The 20,468-nt window shown below is 40.3% G+C and overlaps 1 protein-coding gene across 3 annotated transcripts in view; it reads right to left on the reverse strand.

Annotated features, from left to right (window-relative positions):
* sash1b (SAM and SH3 domain containing 1b) overlaps positions 1–20,468 on the reverse strand; it is a 66,304-nt gene that overhangs the window by 17,121 nt on the left and 28,715 nt on the right. For 2 of the 3 annotated variants that reach the window (XM_084045053.1, XM_084045052.1), the window contains exon 2: positions 318–443. In XM_084045053.1, the coding sequence (XP_083901179.1) occupies positions 318–443 (126 nt within the window). Of the gene's footprint in view, positions 1–317; positions 444–4,521; positions 4,617–20,468 lie in introns of those variants that run through there. The other variant, XM_084045054.1, reaches the window with a different exon arrangement.

Here is a 20,468-nt window from a genome sequence, read left to right on the forward strand (position 1 = left end):
TTTTGAGCTTGTAGATCTGCTATTTTCACGAAATGTGCGCCTATTATGACATGCCCAGAATAGGGAAGCTGGGGTTCATGTGGTTTAATACACTGGTTCTCATTGCCAAGTCCGGGGACCAGCAGGGGTCCAAATAATGGACCCTTACGGGTCTGTAACTCTGAGAGTAAAATTACCACCAAAGATTCTACAGTGTAGATAAAAATGTGTTTCAAATGTGGGTCCGTGGCCTAATGCATGTCAAACTGGGGGTCGTTGAAATCTAAAAGTTTGAGAACCACTGGGATAATATAACAGCGTAAACCAACCTTACTTACCACGTTTGCATCAACCACTTTACGTTTGCGTATCTCCTCCATCCTTGCACACACGTCACTCACTGAGGTGCAGTAGAAGTCTGAGTATTCCTGAGCCAGGTCGTCAATGTTACCCAACGATCCATCCTGCCATGAAAAGACAAGAGTTTCATATGAGTGAAGATCAGAGGGGTAAAACACTCAGTGAATAATACACTACTGTACTGTGCTCTGGGTTCAACAACGTTGGCAATGAAGGTCTCAAACAAAACAAAGCAAAATATCCAGATTCTGGTTTCACAAACTTCTGTATGTTTAAGATACTGTCAGCAACAACAGCAACACCAGAATCCCCAGCATGCACTAAGATAAACACCAAGAATTGTCATGCAGAGTTCTGCCGCACAGCTAATGCTAAACACCATTATGTGGACATACTGTATATGGTGTATCCACAATATTTCCAGTACAATTGGCTTGTAGACCTGTGATGCATATCATCATCAATTTCTATCCATTTACTTTCTTGACTCTACAATAGTCATAAATGAATAAAAAACTGAAATACTTAAAGCTGGGGGGAAAAAATCCTTAACACCATTGTAATGATAAAACCAATAAACCAATATATAGTTAAATCAAAAGAGAAAATCTAACAAATACATAAAGCACAAATACTAATCTTGCCAACTCGTCTAGCTACAGTCAACAACAGCACACAAGAAAACACAGAGATCAGAGACGTAGAAATGTGTAACTCTGAGTCTACAAATGTAACCAAATGGACCCGAAAAGTTCCATTTGTTTACATTTGTATACTCAAGAGTTAAATGAACACAGAGGATTTTACTGTGCAACTCCGACAGATTTACTGTGCAACTCCGACAGATACGAATCAAAAAGGATATAATGACCATCTTCAAGATAATCCAACGCTTTTAAGCAACAGTCATCCGCAGCAACAGTCATCCGCAGCAATCCCAGGAAACATAGAAATACTGAAATGATCTCTCTGTGCGTCTCTGACGCACTGTGCCTGTTCACCGGACCCCTATTCTTCCTGATCAGTGACCCCTCTCCTTAGGCCTACTAAAGACGTGACCCTCGGGGACAGGGGAAGTGCTGTGTGACGCAGCCATGGCCCTCTCGCTCGCGGTCCACTTCAGGAGTCACCAGCAGGGAAGTCAAGAGGCCAGTGGGTTAGTCTACCGTATATCACGACAGCACACTGACCACGGGTCAGTCCTCCATAAATCACACGTGTGTGTTTGTCTTGACACCATCTTAAAAACGTCTCAGTCCCTATAAACTTTGGGAAATTTCCTACAATTGTGCTGCTCCCTGATGTGTTGTGGCACTTCATGGATGTGTGTGGGAGTCATACGGATGCAATGAGTGATATATCATCTTTTGCTGAGGGGATTTAGAACTCAGTAACCTTTGTGAGTGTCCAGAATGCTTAATGTATGGTATATCCATATTCTACTCTTGGGAATACAGTACTAAACACGAGGCTGAGATGTGCTTAATTCTGTTTCGTTGTGAAGTGGTATATTTCTAAATCAAGCACAAATAGTTGAAAATATTCTCCAGCAAATATAAAATAATTTGTAAAGTAAAGAGAAGCCTCCATATAACATTGTCCAATTAAAAAAGCCCAGTAGCTTTCAGATAACCAAATTACATGTGACTGTCTTTCAGTACCAAGTGATCAATATATGGGCCTTTCGGTGGCATTCTTCAAAACAAAAGTATCTTGGAGCATATTCTCAAGGTTTTCTCAAACTCATTGCATTTATTTTTCTTTTCATGTGAAGGATTACTCATTTCTGAACACACACTTTATCTAAAGTTGATCAATGATGGTAATCAGGCAGCTACAGTACAGTAGATCATTATAGTGTGTAAATCATGCTATAATACAATGTTTAACAGCTTCTCAAATAGGGGATCAGCTGATTGGGAAAACACAAGCAGCATAATACTACGTCTGTCTCTCTGGTCATGGTCAGTAATGGGCATGCAGCATGTCCACTGTACCACACTGAATTATTATCATTATGTCTCCCGTTCCCTGTAGGTATGCAAATGCATCTGCTCAAAACAGTGGTCCGCTGTGAATAGTAATACTGTAGGCTCACTTGTCTCGTGGTATGATGCTCAGTGACTGGCTCAACAGTCCAGAAAAGAGGGGCCATTCATTTGGTAAATGACATGCCCCAGGGTCGAACGCTGGCTGAAAATCTGGCCGTCTTTTCAGCCAGTCCATAAATGAGGATGATGGGGACAACGGAGAAGCACTTGGCTTTGCCTGGCTGCAGTAACTCTTCAGCTTCAAACTGCCACTGTGTCACATAAACAGCCTATTGTGATTAGACCACATGGCATTGCATTGCCCCGGGTGCTATTAAAGACTAATTTATACTTCATCATATGATCTTTTTGCTGCTCACTGAAGAAGACAGATTTTCACAGTGAAAAATGTGACATGCTAGAGACATGCTGTGTACTGTATATACCCTAGTAAAGAGAACCACCCAACATAAATATTGAATAAATCAAACAGTGGTTCTGCGTCACATTGTCACTGATTAACATGAGCAGCTCTTTGTGGTATTAGCACATGGTACACAGTCAAATCCTCAGTTGATTTATCAATTTGTTAAAATGGGCCTGTAACTTTAATTGGACCAGTTAAATAATTTACACTCAGGATTGTACAGTGTACTGTATATATACTGTACATATCCCTGTTCATCTGTGCCACAGAGTGGCCACATCCACCTCTGATTTATTTACATCATTGGCCTTTGTGGTGTGACCATGTGACACACTGGGGTGTCTGTTAGATGTGGGTGTTTTTCTGTGCACTATTTATTCGGCCAATTACCCTGTTTAATCTTGCACTTTGTAAGTCAGTCTGGATAAGTATGCCTACTTAATTCCTAAATTGTACATTGGGTGTATACATTATATAGACACTATATACTGTAACCCAATTACAATCAGCAGTAAAAAGAAACTGCCTTTAATAAAATAGACCTCCTGCAATGTGAAATATAACATAAGTAGCCTCCTGAATTTTCACTCTGAAAAGCTCTAAAAAGAAACTTCCCTTTCAAAAACCTCCCCATTCATCAATATACTTTTCTTCTACAGATTAAAGGTCTCCAAACCCAAACTGAGGCATGATCCATCAACCACAGACATATTTGTTCTGCTGAGAGGCTTGAAAAGGAGAGTGTGGGGTCGCGTTTCTCTCCTGACAATGATTAGGGTTAGGGTTGAGCAGCATCTCGGAGGCAGACAAAAGATCCACGTGCCCCTGAGGCCAGAAGTCTAATGAGTGTTTTTACAGTTCATCCGTCTTGTCTCCTCTGTTTAGCGAACAAGAATCAAGGTCCAGAACTTAAGAGTTTGTAGTTTTCATTTTAACTTACTTAGAGAAGCAGATAGGTGGGGTTGACAAATAATGTAACACACCTTAGTGCCAGAATGTTTAGATACCTTGGAAGCAGATTTAGCACACCCTACTGTAATTGACAATTTAACTGATGCAATCCTAGCTGGCTTAAATGTGATCAAATCCACCCATCTGGTGCAACAAGTATGTTAAAAAAAACAGGATTTTAAACTCTACCCGACTCAGGGCTGCTAGGAATGATACCAGAGGGAATGGCACATCTGGGCTGATGTGGTTGCAATTATTCCAGACAGGGTTAGCTCTATAACGCTGCTCAACTGTAACGTCTGCGTGTAATTACATTTCCCCATATTATATGCAATTCCAACAGACATCCTACATCATTGAATGCTAATCAGCCTTATTAAACACATATGTCTCCTTTGGTATAGCCCAGTCATTCATTTGGCGATCCACCCACTAATCTAATTTCAGTGGAATGCATCAATGTAAGACTCCGATTCAGAAGAGAAAGATTGACAATATCGTTGGCTGTTCTGTGAATGGGTACTGATGCTACGTAAAACAAAACAAGTTAAGAACAAACTCTGAACTTTGTTTTTTAAGAGTTGAATGTCTTCATTAACCCACAACCAACAGGCATCAAGTCTGCTCAACAATATCAACAACAAAAGCCTGTAGTGAATCCTTTATGGCTATTATTCTAAATGCTGAATGAATATGTTTCTCAATGGGATAAAGCTACAGTAGCAGCAATAAACAGCTGGTTCGTGCCCAGGCAAAACATAAAAATACACTCACCACAAGCCTGCTTCTGGCTAAGATACACAGGCAACGTCTTGTTCTGGTTCCTCAGTTCCAACTCACTGTTGTGAGTGAAAAGCTCTATGTTGAAACTTTACTCAGCTCAGTGAATGGAGAACAATGCACGCTGGAGTCAAGGGGAGGGGAGTCCGGCGTGCATAAATCTGAGAGGTTCTTTTTTTTGCCAGGGGGACAACCACATGTGACGATGGAGCTGTTGGGTGGGGCTCCCACACTCTCTCCAGCTGCAGCCCACAGGGACTGGCTGACTGACTCACAAGTTCAAATAAACCACTACCTCTGCTGAGTTTTAATGTGTGTATCTTTGTCTATCTATCTGTGTGCACACGTACAGTGTATGTGTGCTGGTGTGGTTACTTAGTTGTGTGTTGTGATTCTGTGTGTGCACAACCGTGTCTGTACTGTATGTGTGTTACATCGTATGCGTGGGAGAGTATGTAAGACTGAATGGGAGAAATTTTTAGGGAAAATAATATAGATAATACATAACAAAGACACTATTAAAAAGGTGATTGGTTATACTTGTGAGAGGAAGTGGATATTAATGAATGACTCAGAAAATTATAAAGAGACAAAGAATACAAAGGATAAAGTACAAGTACAAGTATTTAGTTAGTATGTGTGTCAGAGAGAGAGAGAGAGAGAGAGAGAGAGAGAGAGAGAGAGAGAGAGAGACTGAGAAAATGTTAATATGAACAGAAAATGTAATGTGTCTTGAATGCATGCGTGTGTTACTGTGTGTGTTTACCTTAGCGAATGACAAATAGAATAACATGAGAGTGCATCCTACTGAATCTGAACCAATGCTGTATATTCCTCATAGGAATAAATGTAGACCAACATCAAAGTATCACGGTTGCTCAGAGAGCAAAGGCATATGCACTACAAAAATTGTGGGTTCAAGTCTGACTCATAACCTTTGTTGCATGTCATCCACCCATAATCCTCTCTGTCCCTCCCCATACTTCCTGTCTCTTCCCTCTGTATTCCTTTTTTCTTTTTTTTAAGTAGAGTGAATTAAGTTGATAAAACTAGGTCTAGATCCGAATAAATACACTATGTCTGCCTCTGTTGAAATAACTTTGAATTGGTACTGGGAACAACTTTTTTTTATTTTTATGATCACTTAATGATTCTTAATCCAACAATAACAGGCTATACACCAGCAGGTGGCAGCAAATAGCAACTATTTGACAGACTCAATCTTACTGCCCTGGTGAGACCAAGTCATGAGTCACAACGGCAAGGCTTAATTTGAATAATTGCACATTTGAAGTTACCCGTCAAGAATAATACAAATTAATAATGCCATCTCAAACATCCGTCCTCCTCACCCCTGCTGATGAAATAAACAAGACCCCAAATAAGAGCCCTATACATGTGTGCAATTATAATAATGTTTCATTAATTAGCCTTATACTGTATTTATAGAGGGGAGAGTGGACTGAGCTCAGCAACTCCCCGTCCCAAACAAGCGTGTCTTTTTGGTGTGGGACGAAATCGGAGCACCTGGGCGAAACCCCTGTGAACACAGGGACAACTCCACACAGAAAGGCCCCAGTCAGGTTCAAACCCATGACCTCCCCACTGTGGGGCAACAGTGTTAACCACTGAGTGAGCCACCATTGAAATACCAGTGAACAACAGACAGTGTGCACTACACCAAACAACAGCATCATTCTGTGAAAAACTCCAGGAACACACTGATTGGATTTTCTCCGGCATTGCTCCTCAGCGCCACCTCTTTGCTTTCTACTCCAAAACAAATGCAGCATCTTTACATTCTCCTTAACCACTTACACCCCATATGTTGACCGGAGTCCCTCAGGGCTCTACACTAGTGTCTTTTCTGTTTTCTGTTATTGTGGGGAAAGCTTTAGCTGAAAATAGCCGATCGACAAGCTGCGACGCCTTGTGAGCTTGTCGATCTGCTATTTTCTGCAAAAGCCTTCCTCACAATAAGGATGCTGGGGTTTAAGGTGTTAAGGAGGTCTTATGGGTGGTGACCCCTGTTGTGTGTTAACACAATAACCCCTTTCTCTGACAACCCTATGGTAAGTCTGCAAGATTAAGGGTGGGAAAATCCAGTTTTTCTTTGTCTATTCTTTAATCTTTCACCTTCGGTAAGACTAAGCGCTGGCTCCAGATCAGTAGTACTGGCAGCAGAAGCAACAAGGAAGAGGCAACCAGACCTGCACCATCACCTCTGTGTCAGGAAACGAAGGAAAGAGAGTGAATGGGAAAGAAATAGAGAAAGAGAAAGAGATAGAGATAGAGATAGAGATAGGAAGATGAGCGAAGTAGATGGGTACGCTCTGTAAAAGCAGTGCCAGGGGCCAAGACAGCTAATGCTAGAAAGGGCAGTTTTCCGCCTGGCTACACAACGGTGGGCTGTCCGTCACCTTGGTGCACATGGGGGACCTGGAGATGGATGCCATTGCCCCGTCTGCGAGCCAGCTCATCTCTTATCAGGTCTCCAGCACTCCCGTCTTCTGTGACAAGCTGGTGCGTCAGCGTGGTCATCTAAGCTTTGACCCCCGAGGAGAGAGCTTTCAAGAAGTGTGTGTGTGTGTGTGTGTGTGTGTGTGTGTGTGTGTGTGTGTGTGTGTGTGTGTGTGTGTGTGTGTGTGTGTGTGTGTGTGTGTGTGTGTGTGTATACGTGTGAACGCAACTGACCACTGTGGACCGTCAGAAAACGGGGTTCTACACCTTAAAATCTCCCTCTGTCGAATAAAGGCATATCTTGTCAAGGACTAAAAACTAATTGTTTTTTATGTAGCATTTCTTACATGCTTTTCCAAATTAGAACTGGCAACACAATTTCCCCAGTGTATACTGGGAAAAAACAACAAACAAAAACAATTTGTATAGCTATCTTAAAAAGAGTTTACAAAAGAACAAAACTAAAAAACTAAAAACATTCCAAGCTAGCAGGAAATCTTAGATTTCAGAAAAACAATGCAACATGTTGAATAAATTCAACAACTTGGAGGACATTATTCAACATCTGAAATCGTCCTCCTGCTGTCTTGATATTCTGCCAACTGGCTTTTTCAAAAACTAGACCGTGCCCGTTGGGCCTCTGCCTACTCCGGAACATTGCAAGTCGGGAATGATGCCTGTTGGGAACGCATGCCTGTTCGATTATAATGCAATACGCGTTGTATCCGTTGTCAGAGTACCCATTGTACCAGCCTTTACTTAATTTGTTTATTTGAGAGGGACAATATATATTAATGGATAATGCATTAAAAAAATGCACAAATATAGAGCAGTTAAAGGGATATTTCACTTATTTCACAAAAAATCGAAAAGGAGGGCAGGATGAGTCACCAGAACCAAGGACGGGTGTTTTTGATGAATCTAACATGTTAAAAATGGAGTTTGAAGTTATAATGGGTTTGTATGGGAAGGGGGCGTGTCTGGTAAAATGAATATCAATACCTAAATACTGAATCAAGCAACTTAAAAACTGTTTGGGGGGCTCACAAAAGCCTGAGTAGATGATAAAATGACAAAAAAATGTTTTAAGTGAAATATCCCTTTAAGAAGCAATGTAAATATACAAAGGAGTTAGCAAGAATTTTCATCCTCAGTCCCTGACAAATAGGCCTAAAACAGATAGGCTACCACAGAACGTAAGACAATACAAGGTACAAACAAAAAGCAAAACGAGTATTAGTGCAAAGTATAAATAAATAAAACTAATCTTAAATTACAGTCCTGACTGTTTTAAGAGTAGACTAAAGTACAGTAACGTTATAAGAGAATACAAATATAAGTGCAAAAGATTACGAGTGGTTGCAGGATTGGTTATATAATAACCATGTTTTAAGATTGTGCTTAAAAGGTAAACATACAGGTGTAGGACTCTAATGATCAGGGGTACTGTAGGTTGTTGTTCCATGTTAAGCTACCCTGTATTGATAGGACATTGCAGTAGTCAATAGACTTGACTACTGTAACGGTGCATATAAATAAATCATACTGCAGTATATTCAGAATGCTACTGCTCAAGTCCTTACTAATGTGTAGCTGTACGAATGTGAATTGTTCTAGCTAGCCGTCCCAGGCGAGACTAGACAGTATAAATGAAAGGAGGAATAGCCTTACCAGCCATGCTTGGGTGCTAAGTGGGTTTTGACATGTCCCAATGAGGGTTTGATGAGTGGGGTCACACTGTGACATGTGTGCTGTCACTCAGCAACACACATGCTGCATATAAAACACCTGGTGATGTTTGAATTGGATTACCGAAGCCTTCAGCGTATCCCAGCCCCGGTCTCTTATCTCAACCTAGCTCTCAGTCAAAAAAGAAAAGAAAAGACCAGCATCAATGTTCTCTCATTGTCAAATATCAAATGTGGTAGACAAAATGGATATAATCACGTGTGTGTGAAAATCTGAATCTAGTACCATCCCATTCACCCAAGTCCATCACTCCCAGGCTATCAAGGTTTGTTTGCTTTTCCTTTTTAAAAAAGATACAAAATGATTCCCTAAATAATCTCTTAATGGTAAGATCACCATTCATATATTTGCTTGCAGTGAACCTAAAGTGATCTTGGCACAAAGCGGAAGCCAGTCAGGAGCGGACCACATAAACCCTAGCATCTCTATTCTGGGCATGGCATAATAAGAACAATCGGCAAAAATAGCAGATCTACAAGCTCATAACGGACGGATCGCGATACTTTGTGAGGTTGTAGATTGGCAATTTTCACAATTTGATGTACAACAAAGTATATTGGGTTTAAGTGGTTTAAATATTACCAGAGTGAAGATTAAGAGGTTATAGAGTGGGCAGAGGGAAACGCTTTTGTCCAAAGCACTAAATCTGGCAAATCTGATGCGGATTCTAAACATCAACTTAAATTCGTAACAGTGATTTTAACTCCTGTTGTATACACTCCCATTCAGTCTCCAAATACATACAGTTAGAGTACCCCTTTCAAAATGCATTTCCCTTGTAATGAAGATGCCTTTGCAATGCTTCTAGCCCTTGGGACGTGTTCAATGCAGAAGTGCTGAAATCAAATACAGAAACCACTTTAAAATGTAACAAGATTCATGCATGTAAAAATTGATAGATAGATAGATTATTTTGTGTTTCCTCTTGTAGTGCTGTGGCCTATGTGAATTATTCCTATCCCTAGAGAAAATTCAAAATAATTAATGCACTGAGATACTGTGTATAGTCCCTTACAGTATGTAGAACATAAGTGGGTTGCACGGTTACTATGCGTTTTAAAGTTAAGTGGCCTGTACTGTACATTGTTCCTTTCTTGAAGCATGTTTAATTCAGGTAATTAAATCAATTTCAGTGACTGACCTCCCTTTTAAAGTTGAGCAGAATCCATGCATAGTAATATGCTGTAAAGACTCTTGCAGAAAGAACCAGGCAGAATGTTCTATGAACGTTGCAAGGAACAGTGTTGATTATTCTGTGAATATTCTACCCCCCCCCCCCCCCTCCATGGAACCCTGCCAATCATTAATTTTGTAAATTGACAGATGCCAACATAAATTTCAGCATCCTCTCCTTTAAAGTGCAATCAAGATTCAACATTCCCTTTAATGATAAGAACAAATAACCTCATAAACCGTTGCAGAGAACACTGGACTGTTTAGCGTTCCTCCTCAAGGTGAGCCTTTACATTGTTCCCATTTCTTGGGGCATGTGTAATGAAATCAATATCAGATATCATTCCTCCACCTTAAAAATGCATAAGAATTCACTCAAAAGTTTTTCAAAACAAAGAACGCTTTCAATTGTCCTGTCAACATTCTAAAGAATCCTGTGGACTGCTACAGTATATGCTCCGTCTTGCCATGAAGCAGCCTGTGGATTCTTCCAATTCCTTGGAGCATGTTTAATTCAGAGGTGCTGAAATCATTTCATCTGACCCCAACAACCCCCACCCCCAAGTCTGGTAATTACCCTTGTGTGACTGAGACATGGCTGCCAGTTCACACTGTCTCCAGCTGTATTATCAATTCAGCAGCACACACTCCACAACAAGTCTACAAGATCCTCAAGCCTCCCACGTCCCCTGTGAGATGCAGAGCAGGGGCCAAGGGCGACTGTCAATCATGCAGTGTAAGATTATGGGGGCCCCTGGAATGAGGTCATTCTATGTGGGGTGAAAACAATAGGAGAAAGTGGATTGGTCCCATAGGAAAGGAAGTGCCCTTTGGACACTTGTTGGAATTTTACATGAAAAGGACATGGTGCAAAAGCACATGCAGCAGAGACATTTCTTCATTTGATTAGCTTGACAATATTACAGAGGTGTTGTAGAAAGACTTACTTAAATAAAAAATACAAAGTGCCTCTTGTAAGAGTTACATCTATAGTTCATAACCTGCTTCAGATAGCCGCAATCTCTGTCAGAATGACACAACCTCCAGTCTGTCTGAGTGAAGGGAGGCAGACCTTCTGCTGGCAAATCCATTTCTCAGAAGCCTTCATGCCGATGTACAACTCCTGTTCCTGAGACACCGTTCACCAACTACACTCGCATATTTTGAAATCACAGGGCAGGCTCACCAACTACAGTCGCATCTCTTGACAATCACAGGCTCACCATCTACACTCGCATCTTTTGACAACCACAGGCTCTGATAGAGACATCCCAACAGAGTTGACTACCACATCTCTTGTCAAACCTTATTTCCTCCGCCATACTCTCAGATGCTCCGACCATTTCTACTCCTCTGCCTTTCCAAGGACATCCAACGTATTGAGGCTACGCAACATCCACAAATGGCTCCTAACCGCAACACATATTCTGACATTATAAGAATTGCATGAGAATCCAGAGTAGTACAGCTGAAAACTCTTTATCAAATAGCCTAAAATCCAGCTGGGGCCTTGCTTTCAGTGTTTCCTTCTTGCAAGATTGACATTCTAATACAGGAACCAACTAACATACAGTATATTAGGAGGTGACTTGTCAAAGCTTGAGCATGCTGTAAAGAAGCAGCAACAATACAATGTATTAATTCCATAGCAAATGTGTTTTTTTCCTAAAGGGGACACACTTTTATTTCTCTACAATTAGCCTTAATAACTATTGCCACACTTAGCTTTATTATAATTGTATTATTATATATTTTTAAACACTTGGCTATGAAAGGAGATGTACAAAACCAATGTTTCCGTTCTCACGCTTCTGAAAAAATGGTTCATCTATCATGGTTTTGTGACCATGTCATAGCAGCTGTATTTTCTAGTAACCTTTGAAAACCACTTGTCCCATCACTGGTTTTAGACCCCTCTGAGTTCACGGACAGAACACCACAGACAATTTCCTGTTTCGATACATACGTACATGTTCCAGTAAACATCGCATACAAATGCATACTGTAAGTCAGTGTCTTTCAGCAGTGACCAGTGACCACAAAACTACAAGCAAACAGTTACGTTACAATGTACAGACATATGCACTGTAGCATAATGTGTGTGAAATAAATCTATATCTTAACTTGATCTGAAGACCTCCAGGTTGAAATATTGGCTCATTAAACAATTACATTTCTTTGCATTGGGACTATGATTTTTCTCTTCTTTTCTAGTTACAATAATGAAAGCACTTCCAACATTTATTAAAACAGGCAGGTGTGACTATGCATTTTTTTGGTCAATGTCTGGCTCTTCCATGACACCGACTTCTGGCCAAGTGTCATATCTTAACACCCTCTGAGCCACATTTCTCAATCCAAGTTCAGTCTTAAATCTTCATGCAACTTTAAAATAAGATTCAGCAGATTTTTCTTTTAAGACATAAGATAGGGGGAGTAAAAATATCCAATTGCAATTAAGCAACTAAGAATAAAGGAATATTTTAAGTACACATAGGCAACTGAAATGTACTTATCTGTTGGCAATATAGTACTACATATTCACATTTTGTTTGTAATGACCATTATGTATATTTATACTGTTCACATCAATGCACAAAATAAAAATAATGTTACAGACAAACCCCTTCTACAATGTACAATTCACTTGCACACAAATATTGTTGATGAGGCCTTCAAAGCCCTCAAAAAGGTGACCCTTACCTTGAACCTCCATAGCGATAAACTGTACATTTCTCTTGAAGTGCACTTACAGGACCCGAGTGACCTTGTTGTAAAACTATCACTAACCTTTAATAATACAGAATAGTTAAACCATGGCAAGTGAAGCGGAAGAAGTGGAGGATAAAAAATCATTAGAGTCATGCATTATAAACAGTGTCCTTAAGAGTGTAAATTTCACCATTATCACACACACATTACACACTTTGGCTCTTAGCACCAAAACTACAAGAAGTACAGTAAAGATGATAAATGAACTACGTATTTTCTGGTAGATAGTTGGGAGTAGAGTCCTGCATTGGCATCCCACAGATCCTGTGGGACCAAACACAAATCTTGTGAGAGCGGGCGGTTTTCAAATTGCTGCGGGTGGGAATGGGCGGTCCCCGCAAAAAAAGAACAAGCCACACCGTCCCACAATAAACCGGATGTAGCACACCTGAAGCATGCAACAATGTGGGTGGAGCACAGTGTGGAGTCAACAAAATAAATGGAAAACAAGATCAAAGCTGGTGATTACGAAACAAAAGTAAAGCAATAAGGCAGGTCTGACATTTGGACGCATCTCTCAATTGTACAGACAAGCATCTATTTATTAATAAACTACTGCATGGGGAAACCGATGGTCTGGTGGTTAAGGTGGGTACCACATATAGGCTCTGATGCTCTGGGATAGATTCCGAGCCCAACAGACCTTTGCTGCGTGTCACTCCCCAACTCTCTCCCTGTTTCCTGTCATTACTCCACTTTCAATAAAGAAAAAAGCCCACAAATCTTAATTTCTTAAAAAAAGAAGAAGAAATAACCTACTGCAAGGTTAACAGGGGGGCGCCAAATACTTGTTTAGGGGCGGCAGTGGCTCAGGGGTAGAGTGGCCGGGTAGAGTGAACTGGAAACTGCAAGGTTCCCAGTTCAATCCCCGGCTGGGGCGCTCCCCCAGAGTTAGTGTCGAAGTGTCCTTGAGCAAGATGCTGAACCCCTAATTGCTCCCGATGAGCAGGTTGGTGCCTTGCATGGTTTCCTCCGCTATCGGTGTATGCATGTGTGGGTGAATGGCACAATCAATGTAAAGCGCTTTGGATAAAATGCACCATTTACCATTTTGTTTATTTATTTTTATTAACCACTTGATCCCTAACATCCCTATTCTGGGGGGACCATTTGCAGAAAATAGCCGATCTAAGCTCACAATGCATCGCGCTGAGCTTGTAGAAGAGGTTTGGTGTAGAGAGGGGGGGGGGGGCAAGTACAGAGCCAACGGTCAATTTATGTCTGAAAATACAATTTCAACGGGAGCGGGGTGGGAGCTGGACTAAGAAAACAGTCCTGTGCAGGGCTCTAGTTGGGAGACTTTGACGAGGAACAATTAGCAAAACTATTAAACAATAAAATTAAAAATGCAATTTCTGGTAATGGCAATGTTGTATATCCATTGAGAACCTCTCTTCAGAGTGCTTCTATGAAAAGGACACGCTGTTGAGAGTTCCCAACAGCACTGAGAGCCAAGCATGTTTTTTGCACTCGGAGAACATGAAAAGTTGAAAATATTTCAACTCAAGGGCAAACTGGTTTTCATTGGTCACTCAGTCCCTACAACCACAACCAGGTTTTTTCTAAAGTGACAGTAATACGGCAGGGAAAGAGACACTCAAAGGACTCTGGATCTGCATACTCTTTAAAAACATGTGTGACTCGCATATAACTTCATTCTGATTATACAGGAACGTTAGAAAATCTTCATTAATGCAGAAAGAATTGGTGTGCTTCGCCCATTTACTTTGTTCTATCTCACAGGATTTTCTAGTGGGCCCTTAACTGAAATTCACTTTTTTTTGTCTCTGGTTTAATGCCCTTTCAAATTGGGCCCTCTCCCCCCTCAGCACTTTGTGCAGCTTCAGTGGGCCACAGTTGTTTCCTTGATTGAAAGCCTCTCTCTCTAACCTCAACCCAACCCGTTTGTCTTCATGTCCTCAATCTTTCCCCACATGACTACCACTCTGGCTCTATGTCCTTAGCGCTCTTTTTTGCATAAGCCTCATTTTCCCCACCTTCTTTGTCCTACTTTCCCTCCCTCATGTTCGCATCTCTCCGCACCTCTTTTCTTTCTTCTCATCCCCTCTCCCTTTCACTGCATCTCCCCCTTGCTCTTCTCTCTTTTTTTAATGCCATGTCTTACCATGATTTCTCTGAACCTATCACTGAGTCAATCAACCAAATCAGACCAAAAGTAGAATCTATCCATTTGCTTCATGGTGCATTTAAAGGAGACATATGCTATACACTACAAATCTAAATAACGAACATTTAAAATTAAAACGACTTTGTTGGATATTTAATGCGGATAAAATAGATTACTTGCATAATGCATATACAGTATAGGCACAAAGTAGGGCTTCTATCCTCCATACGTGAAATTGGAGTCATAACTAAACTATGAAGAAATGAGATGCAGCATAAAGGAGGTCTTGAGGTGATATAGTATATTAAGAACAATTTATCAGAAAAGGATTCAAATAGATGTAGTTTGTTACTATGCAGACACAGTATGTTCAAATACTGTATGTGTTGGTTATTTAGATTAGTTTTTGCTTGAACAAAAATGCTTAGATAGCATGTTGTTCAGAGTCATACAGATGCTAGGTTTGATGTTTATCTTGTTTATCTAGTATCTAGTTTATTTGAAGCACTACAGTGGTCCTTTGCACTGTACTTAAATGACTATTTACCATGGCATGTGTTGACAAGTGTTCATACCATTTACTCTGATTTCACACTTATAAGTTACTCTATATAAGAGGGTCTGCTAAATGCCCAATTGTAATTGTAATACATGCATAATGGCCAGCAGTTACAATTGTTGGTCAAAATGATCACTGTTCCCCATATTAAAAGTGTAATTGAATACTTATTAACTTAACTAACCATACTGCGTGTTGCCATGACTTTCAGTAGACATATATATTATTTTGAGACACCATTTTCAGTCATGCAATCAGGCAGAAAAGCACATTGTTTTTGAGCCGAGTCAGAGACCAGGGGCAGCTTGACTGATGAGTAATACATAGTACCACATGGTGAGGAAGAATTTGACTGGTGGTCTTTAAGTCAGTCAAAGATTCTGTTTGCCTCTGAAGTTGTCCAACGTCCATGTACTGCCACTGACCTAATCACTAAATACACTGCTGTCTGCAAATCAAATCAGCCTGACAAATGCTTAAATAATTATGTTTCTACAAAGGCCAGGGTTCACTTCCCAGCAGCAGCACCTCCAGCTGGTTGGGCGCTCCAATGGTCCCAACAACCCAGTGTTCAGGAAGCCAGCAAGGGATTGTCTCCTTGTGACCATAGATATTAGAAACGTAGATACCTCATTGGCCTCTGCAGTTCGTTGGAGCAACTCGTATCGCGGCTGCCATTTTCGCGTAGGCAAACGGACACTCAAAGTGACTACTGGCCAATCACAGCGCTCACAGCGTGTTGACTACTGGCCAATCACAGTGCGTCTTTTCTAAGGCTTGTCAGAATCTAGTTGTCCCGCCCCCACCTGCCTCTGATTGGCCTACCGAACGCCCTCTTCTGTGACACACGCGGAAGCTTCCCTACAGCTTTTCTACGCTAAAATGGCGCCCGAGATACGAACGCTTAAGAGCCTAAGGAGGCGTCTACCTTTATATGTCTATGCTTGTGACTGTATTAGCACCTCCTACTGGATGGTTGGGGCACCTGTTCAGTCAGGGGAACTTGGAGAAATAACATGAACCTTTGCTCATAACCTTTGTTCATACATACGGTGAAACCCCAGCCATCGCTGGCAGCAACAGGAACACAGTACACATGGAAATTGGTAATGACTACTTTGGAAGAACATGAAAGATAAAAAGTTGTTTAAAGCAAACTATTCCATTCTTGAGAATTGGGACAAATCATGTCCTACCAAAACATTTAAAATTATTATTTAACACAATAATTTAGAAAAATGTTTGGTGAAAATATATTCTTATAGGATTTATATATATAAATTACATAAGATTTATAAAAAAAAAGTTGGTCTGGTTTCCTTTTTTGACATCTAAACTTGCACTCTGCCAGAAAACACCCTTGTCTAAGACAAGGATTTACAACTTTTTTGTTGTTGTTAAAAGCAATAAAAAACTAACCATGTGTATTGATAACATAGGTGTAAGAATGTACTTTTGCCATCAACTTAAAAAAAAGTAAAAGTTTATACCCTTTAAAGTTGTGTCCAAGATCGTTGTCAACTCCGTCAGATTTCTTCAAAAACATAATTTAATCAGGCATAAACAGGTTTTAGCTATATTCTAAGGTCCCCTGTCTCACTTCCGGGTTCGAAAAAAGGCGGGAAAGCTGTGAAAGCTCTGATAAGCTTTTATTTTTTGATAAATTTGCTAAATAATATTACGATCTGGTGTGTCCCAACCATAACATGTCAACTCCGTCAGTCCTTCAAAATCCAAACAAAAAAGAAAAGTGTAATTCTATTAGCATTACTAGAACAAAAACAATATTGAAAAATATATTGTCAACTCACTACGACTGTGCTGTGGAATGAAAAAAACGGCATTTTGTCAACTCCGTCAGATATGTCATTCTATGCAGATGACACCAAAAAAACAATAAACTGTGGGAGGTTGGCCCATTACATGGTTTTTATAGTCAACCCTTTGATCTTTTAAAATATATTTTCCCGGCATAATTGAGGAATATTAAAAAATAATTTAAAAAAAAAGGTTTTGTCACGATTCTCAAGAATGGGTGTTATAATGTTTTTCTAATATATTCAGTGCCCTATAAACTGTATAAGTGAATAGTTTAAAACATGTAAAATGTGTATGTGAAAAATATTAAAACATGTCACAATATATGTGTAAATACTGTATATGTACTTATGATTTGTTTTATCTCCAACCACACAGCTTCTATAAGCCACGCTGTAGGTCGGTCCGACCGAGAGCTGGTCACAGTCATGGTAAATGTGCTTGACATACCTTCTCTATATTCTCTGTACAAAATTGCTTATTGTCAAAAAAGTCAGGGGGGCTGCCCAGCCCACCCAACTAGAGTGAGAAGGCAGTGTATACTATACACAGGAAGAAACAGAACGATTTATTTGTGGGGTTTATGCTGCCCGGCTGACTATTACAATACCTGACACACCAGCTTCCTGTCATTCCGCACAAAAATGCATATTCTGCATTTCCTCATGGCCAACCCACCTCAGCTATCACTGGAACACCCACATCCTCCATTTTATGCTGAAATTTCAGATTTACAAAAATAATGCTATGTTGTTTTTTTTGTGTGAATTATAAAAGCTACACACACACTGAATAGAATATCAGTTGAGATATTGAGCTTTTTGCATATAGTTTCACCCCACGTTATCACTCACACACACGAATATCAGTTTAGATATAGAGCTTTTTGCATGAAGTTTCACCCCATGTTATCCTGAGCTTGGGGCATGGGCACAATGCCAGAAATACACACGTCTGACTGAAAAACAGAGGCCTTGGGTGGCTAGTCGATTGTGGTTGTCAATAGCGCAATTTCAATATTTTTTCTTTCCAATTAATTATAGAGCCTTAATCTCTAGTCCACTCCAGACACAATGGATATAGAGAGCACACAGTAAAATTGTGACTGCTCATTTTACTCTGAGTGTGTACAAATGGAACCAAATGTGATAAATTAACATTGAGGATTCTACAGTGCAGGTGCTTCATGGCATGTCTCCCTCCCTGGAAACGAGACATCAAAGCATGGCAGATGCTCATTGCTCAGACACATCACTCCAATCTGTACAGGTCGTTCCGGATTTCCATGGTTGTTGAAATTCTGGCGGGATGTCATTAACAGATGCCTTCTTCCTCTGCCAACAAAGCTTAAAATAGCCCTAGATTTTACAGTGCGTATTCTGCCCTGGGCCTCATTACCTCATACACTGGAGGTGAGTGACACACATGCATGTCATTCGGACGCCTGTTGCTATACTGCACTGTTACAGGGGAAATATCTGCAGCAGATGAGCAGTAACCGAATATCTCAGAGGGAACCAAGCATCAGGATAACCATCAGATCACTGAAAATTATGCATCTAGTGAGGTCTTGGTAGTCAAATCCTACAGTAGGAGCAATGCAGTCCATTAGAACAGTTACTGTTTATGGGAGATAATGTTAAATTCATGACCATAATATATCATAAATCAGATCTAATCAGTCACAATTATATGTATATAAATCATCAAGAGACTGTGCATTGAAACACCAGAAGGTGTCTAAACCATGTCCTGTGAGAGCTTGGTAAAGACAGAAAAATTAGGATTTAGTCCATTGTTCACAAACTGGAAAATATTTGTCAAAACAGCTGATGTTTACCTATTTACACTTGTGTGCTAAAAGGGAAATTGGCACAAAATGATTTTGACACAAACAAGGGAGAGAATACCTTCAGGACAACTGAAAAATCATCCAGGTGCACTCTCATGGAAAAGCCAACAACATTGAACAAGGGAAAAAAGGCAGTTTGAATGTGATTTATCCACTTAAGCCCTATTCTATTGTTTGTCATATGATGAAGTTGGGCTGCAAACAAAATTGTGCAAGCTCACAACGAATCACATCTCGACAAATTGTAAAAAATAAATAAATTAAAAAACACGCTTTTTGGCAATTCTTTTAATTATGGGGGGGGGGGTACATTTTGAGGGAATAATTTTGTTTGCCTATAATGACATTCAAGTGTTGAACGTGGTTAAGGTGCAGTAGACCATATTTAAACTCATTCCTGGATGGAAGCCGTGCTGCAATTGTCCATTCACAAATGTGAATCGAGTAATTCAGTGAGTAAGGCATGAATAATGTATTTTATCATTTTGATTGAGGATTTGTTCTAGAAAGGTATTATAGTCAAGAATTGTGATGTGTGGCACAGTACTACTAAAATACAACGTTCTCTAAAATAGTTATCATCATAATGTTCTCCTTCAATTGTCAGAAATGCGGCCATCCATCCATCCAAACATCTTCATCCACTTATCTGGAGTTGGGTGGCGGGGGTAACAGTTCCAACAGAGACTTCCGGGGCCACATTAGCCACTTCATACTAGGGGTCCCTAGGCGTTCCAAGGTCAGTGTGGAGATTTAATCCTTCCATCTGGTCCTGGTCTCCTGCCCTAGGGAGGACCTCCCTAGGGACGATCTCCCTAGGGAGCTGCACTGGAAGCATCCATACTAGATGCCCCAAACACCTTCACTGGCTCCTTTCCACGTATGTGAGCAGTGGATCTAGTCCCATATTTCCCGGGTGACCGAACTTCTCTTCTTCTGCAATGAGGCCAAAAACCATGTATTTGTCTGTTTCTAATAGTAGGTAGCAATTAGCAAAATGAATGGCTATAATAAAGCCATAAACTGTCCACCGCAAATTAGATCACATGGCACACAACATATAAACAAAAGAATGAGCAATGGAAAAGAGGGGAGGGAGCCCAGACTAATATAATATGGCCATGACTCGCCACCTCACCAAACAGTGGCATCTCCACTACTAAACACATTTAGCCTTCTAGAGAACTTCTGCTATAAACTGACAAATAATGTGACATAATTTGAATCAGAATTACTGTACAAAATATGAAATAAACTTTAATTTATGATAATGGCACACTGATAAATCTCAGGTACTGTAAACTCTAATAGTCTCTGAAACCAATTGTAACACTGTAGCCCACAGAGAAGTAGTTGGAGTGTGCCACGGTGAATGTGTCAATGCCATGTTGCATGTTACACTGAGGCCCCGTTTAGACTGGCAGACAAAT

This window comes from Gymnoscopelus microlampas, assembly GCF_963454915.1.
Source record: "Gymnoscopelus microlampas genome assembly, chromosome: 20".
Taxonomy (NCBI): Eukaryota; Metazoa; Chordata; class Actinopteri; order Myctophiformes; family Myctophidae; genus Gymnoscopelus; species Gymnoscopelus microlampas.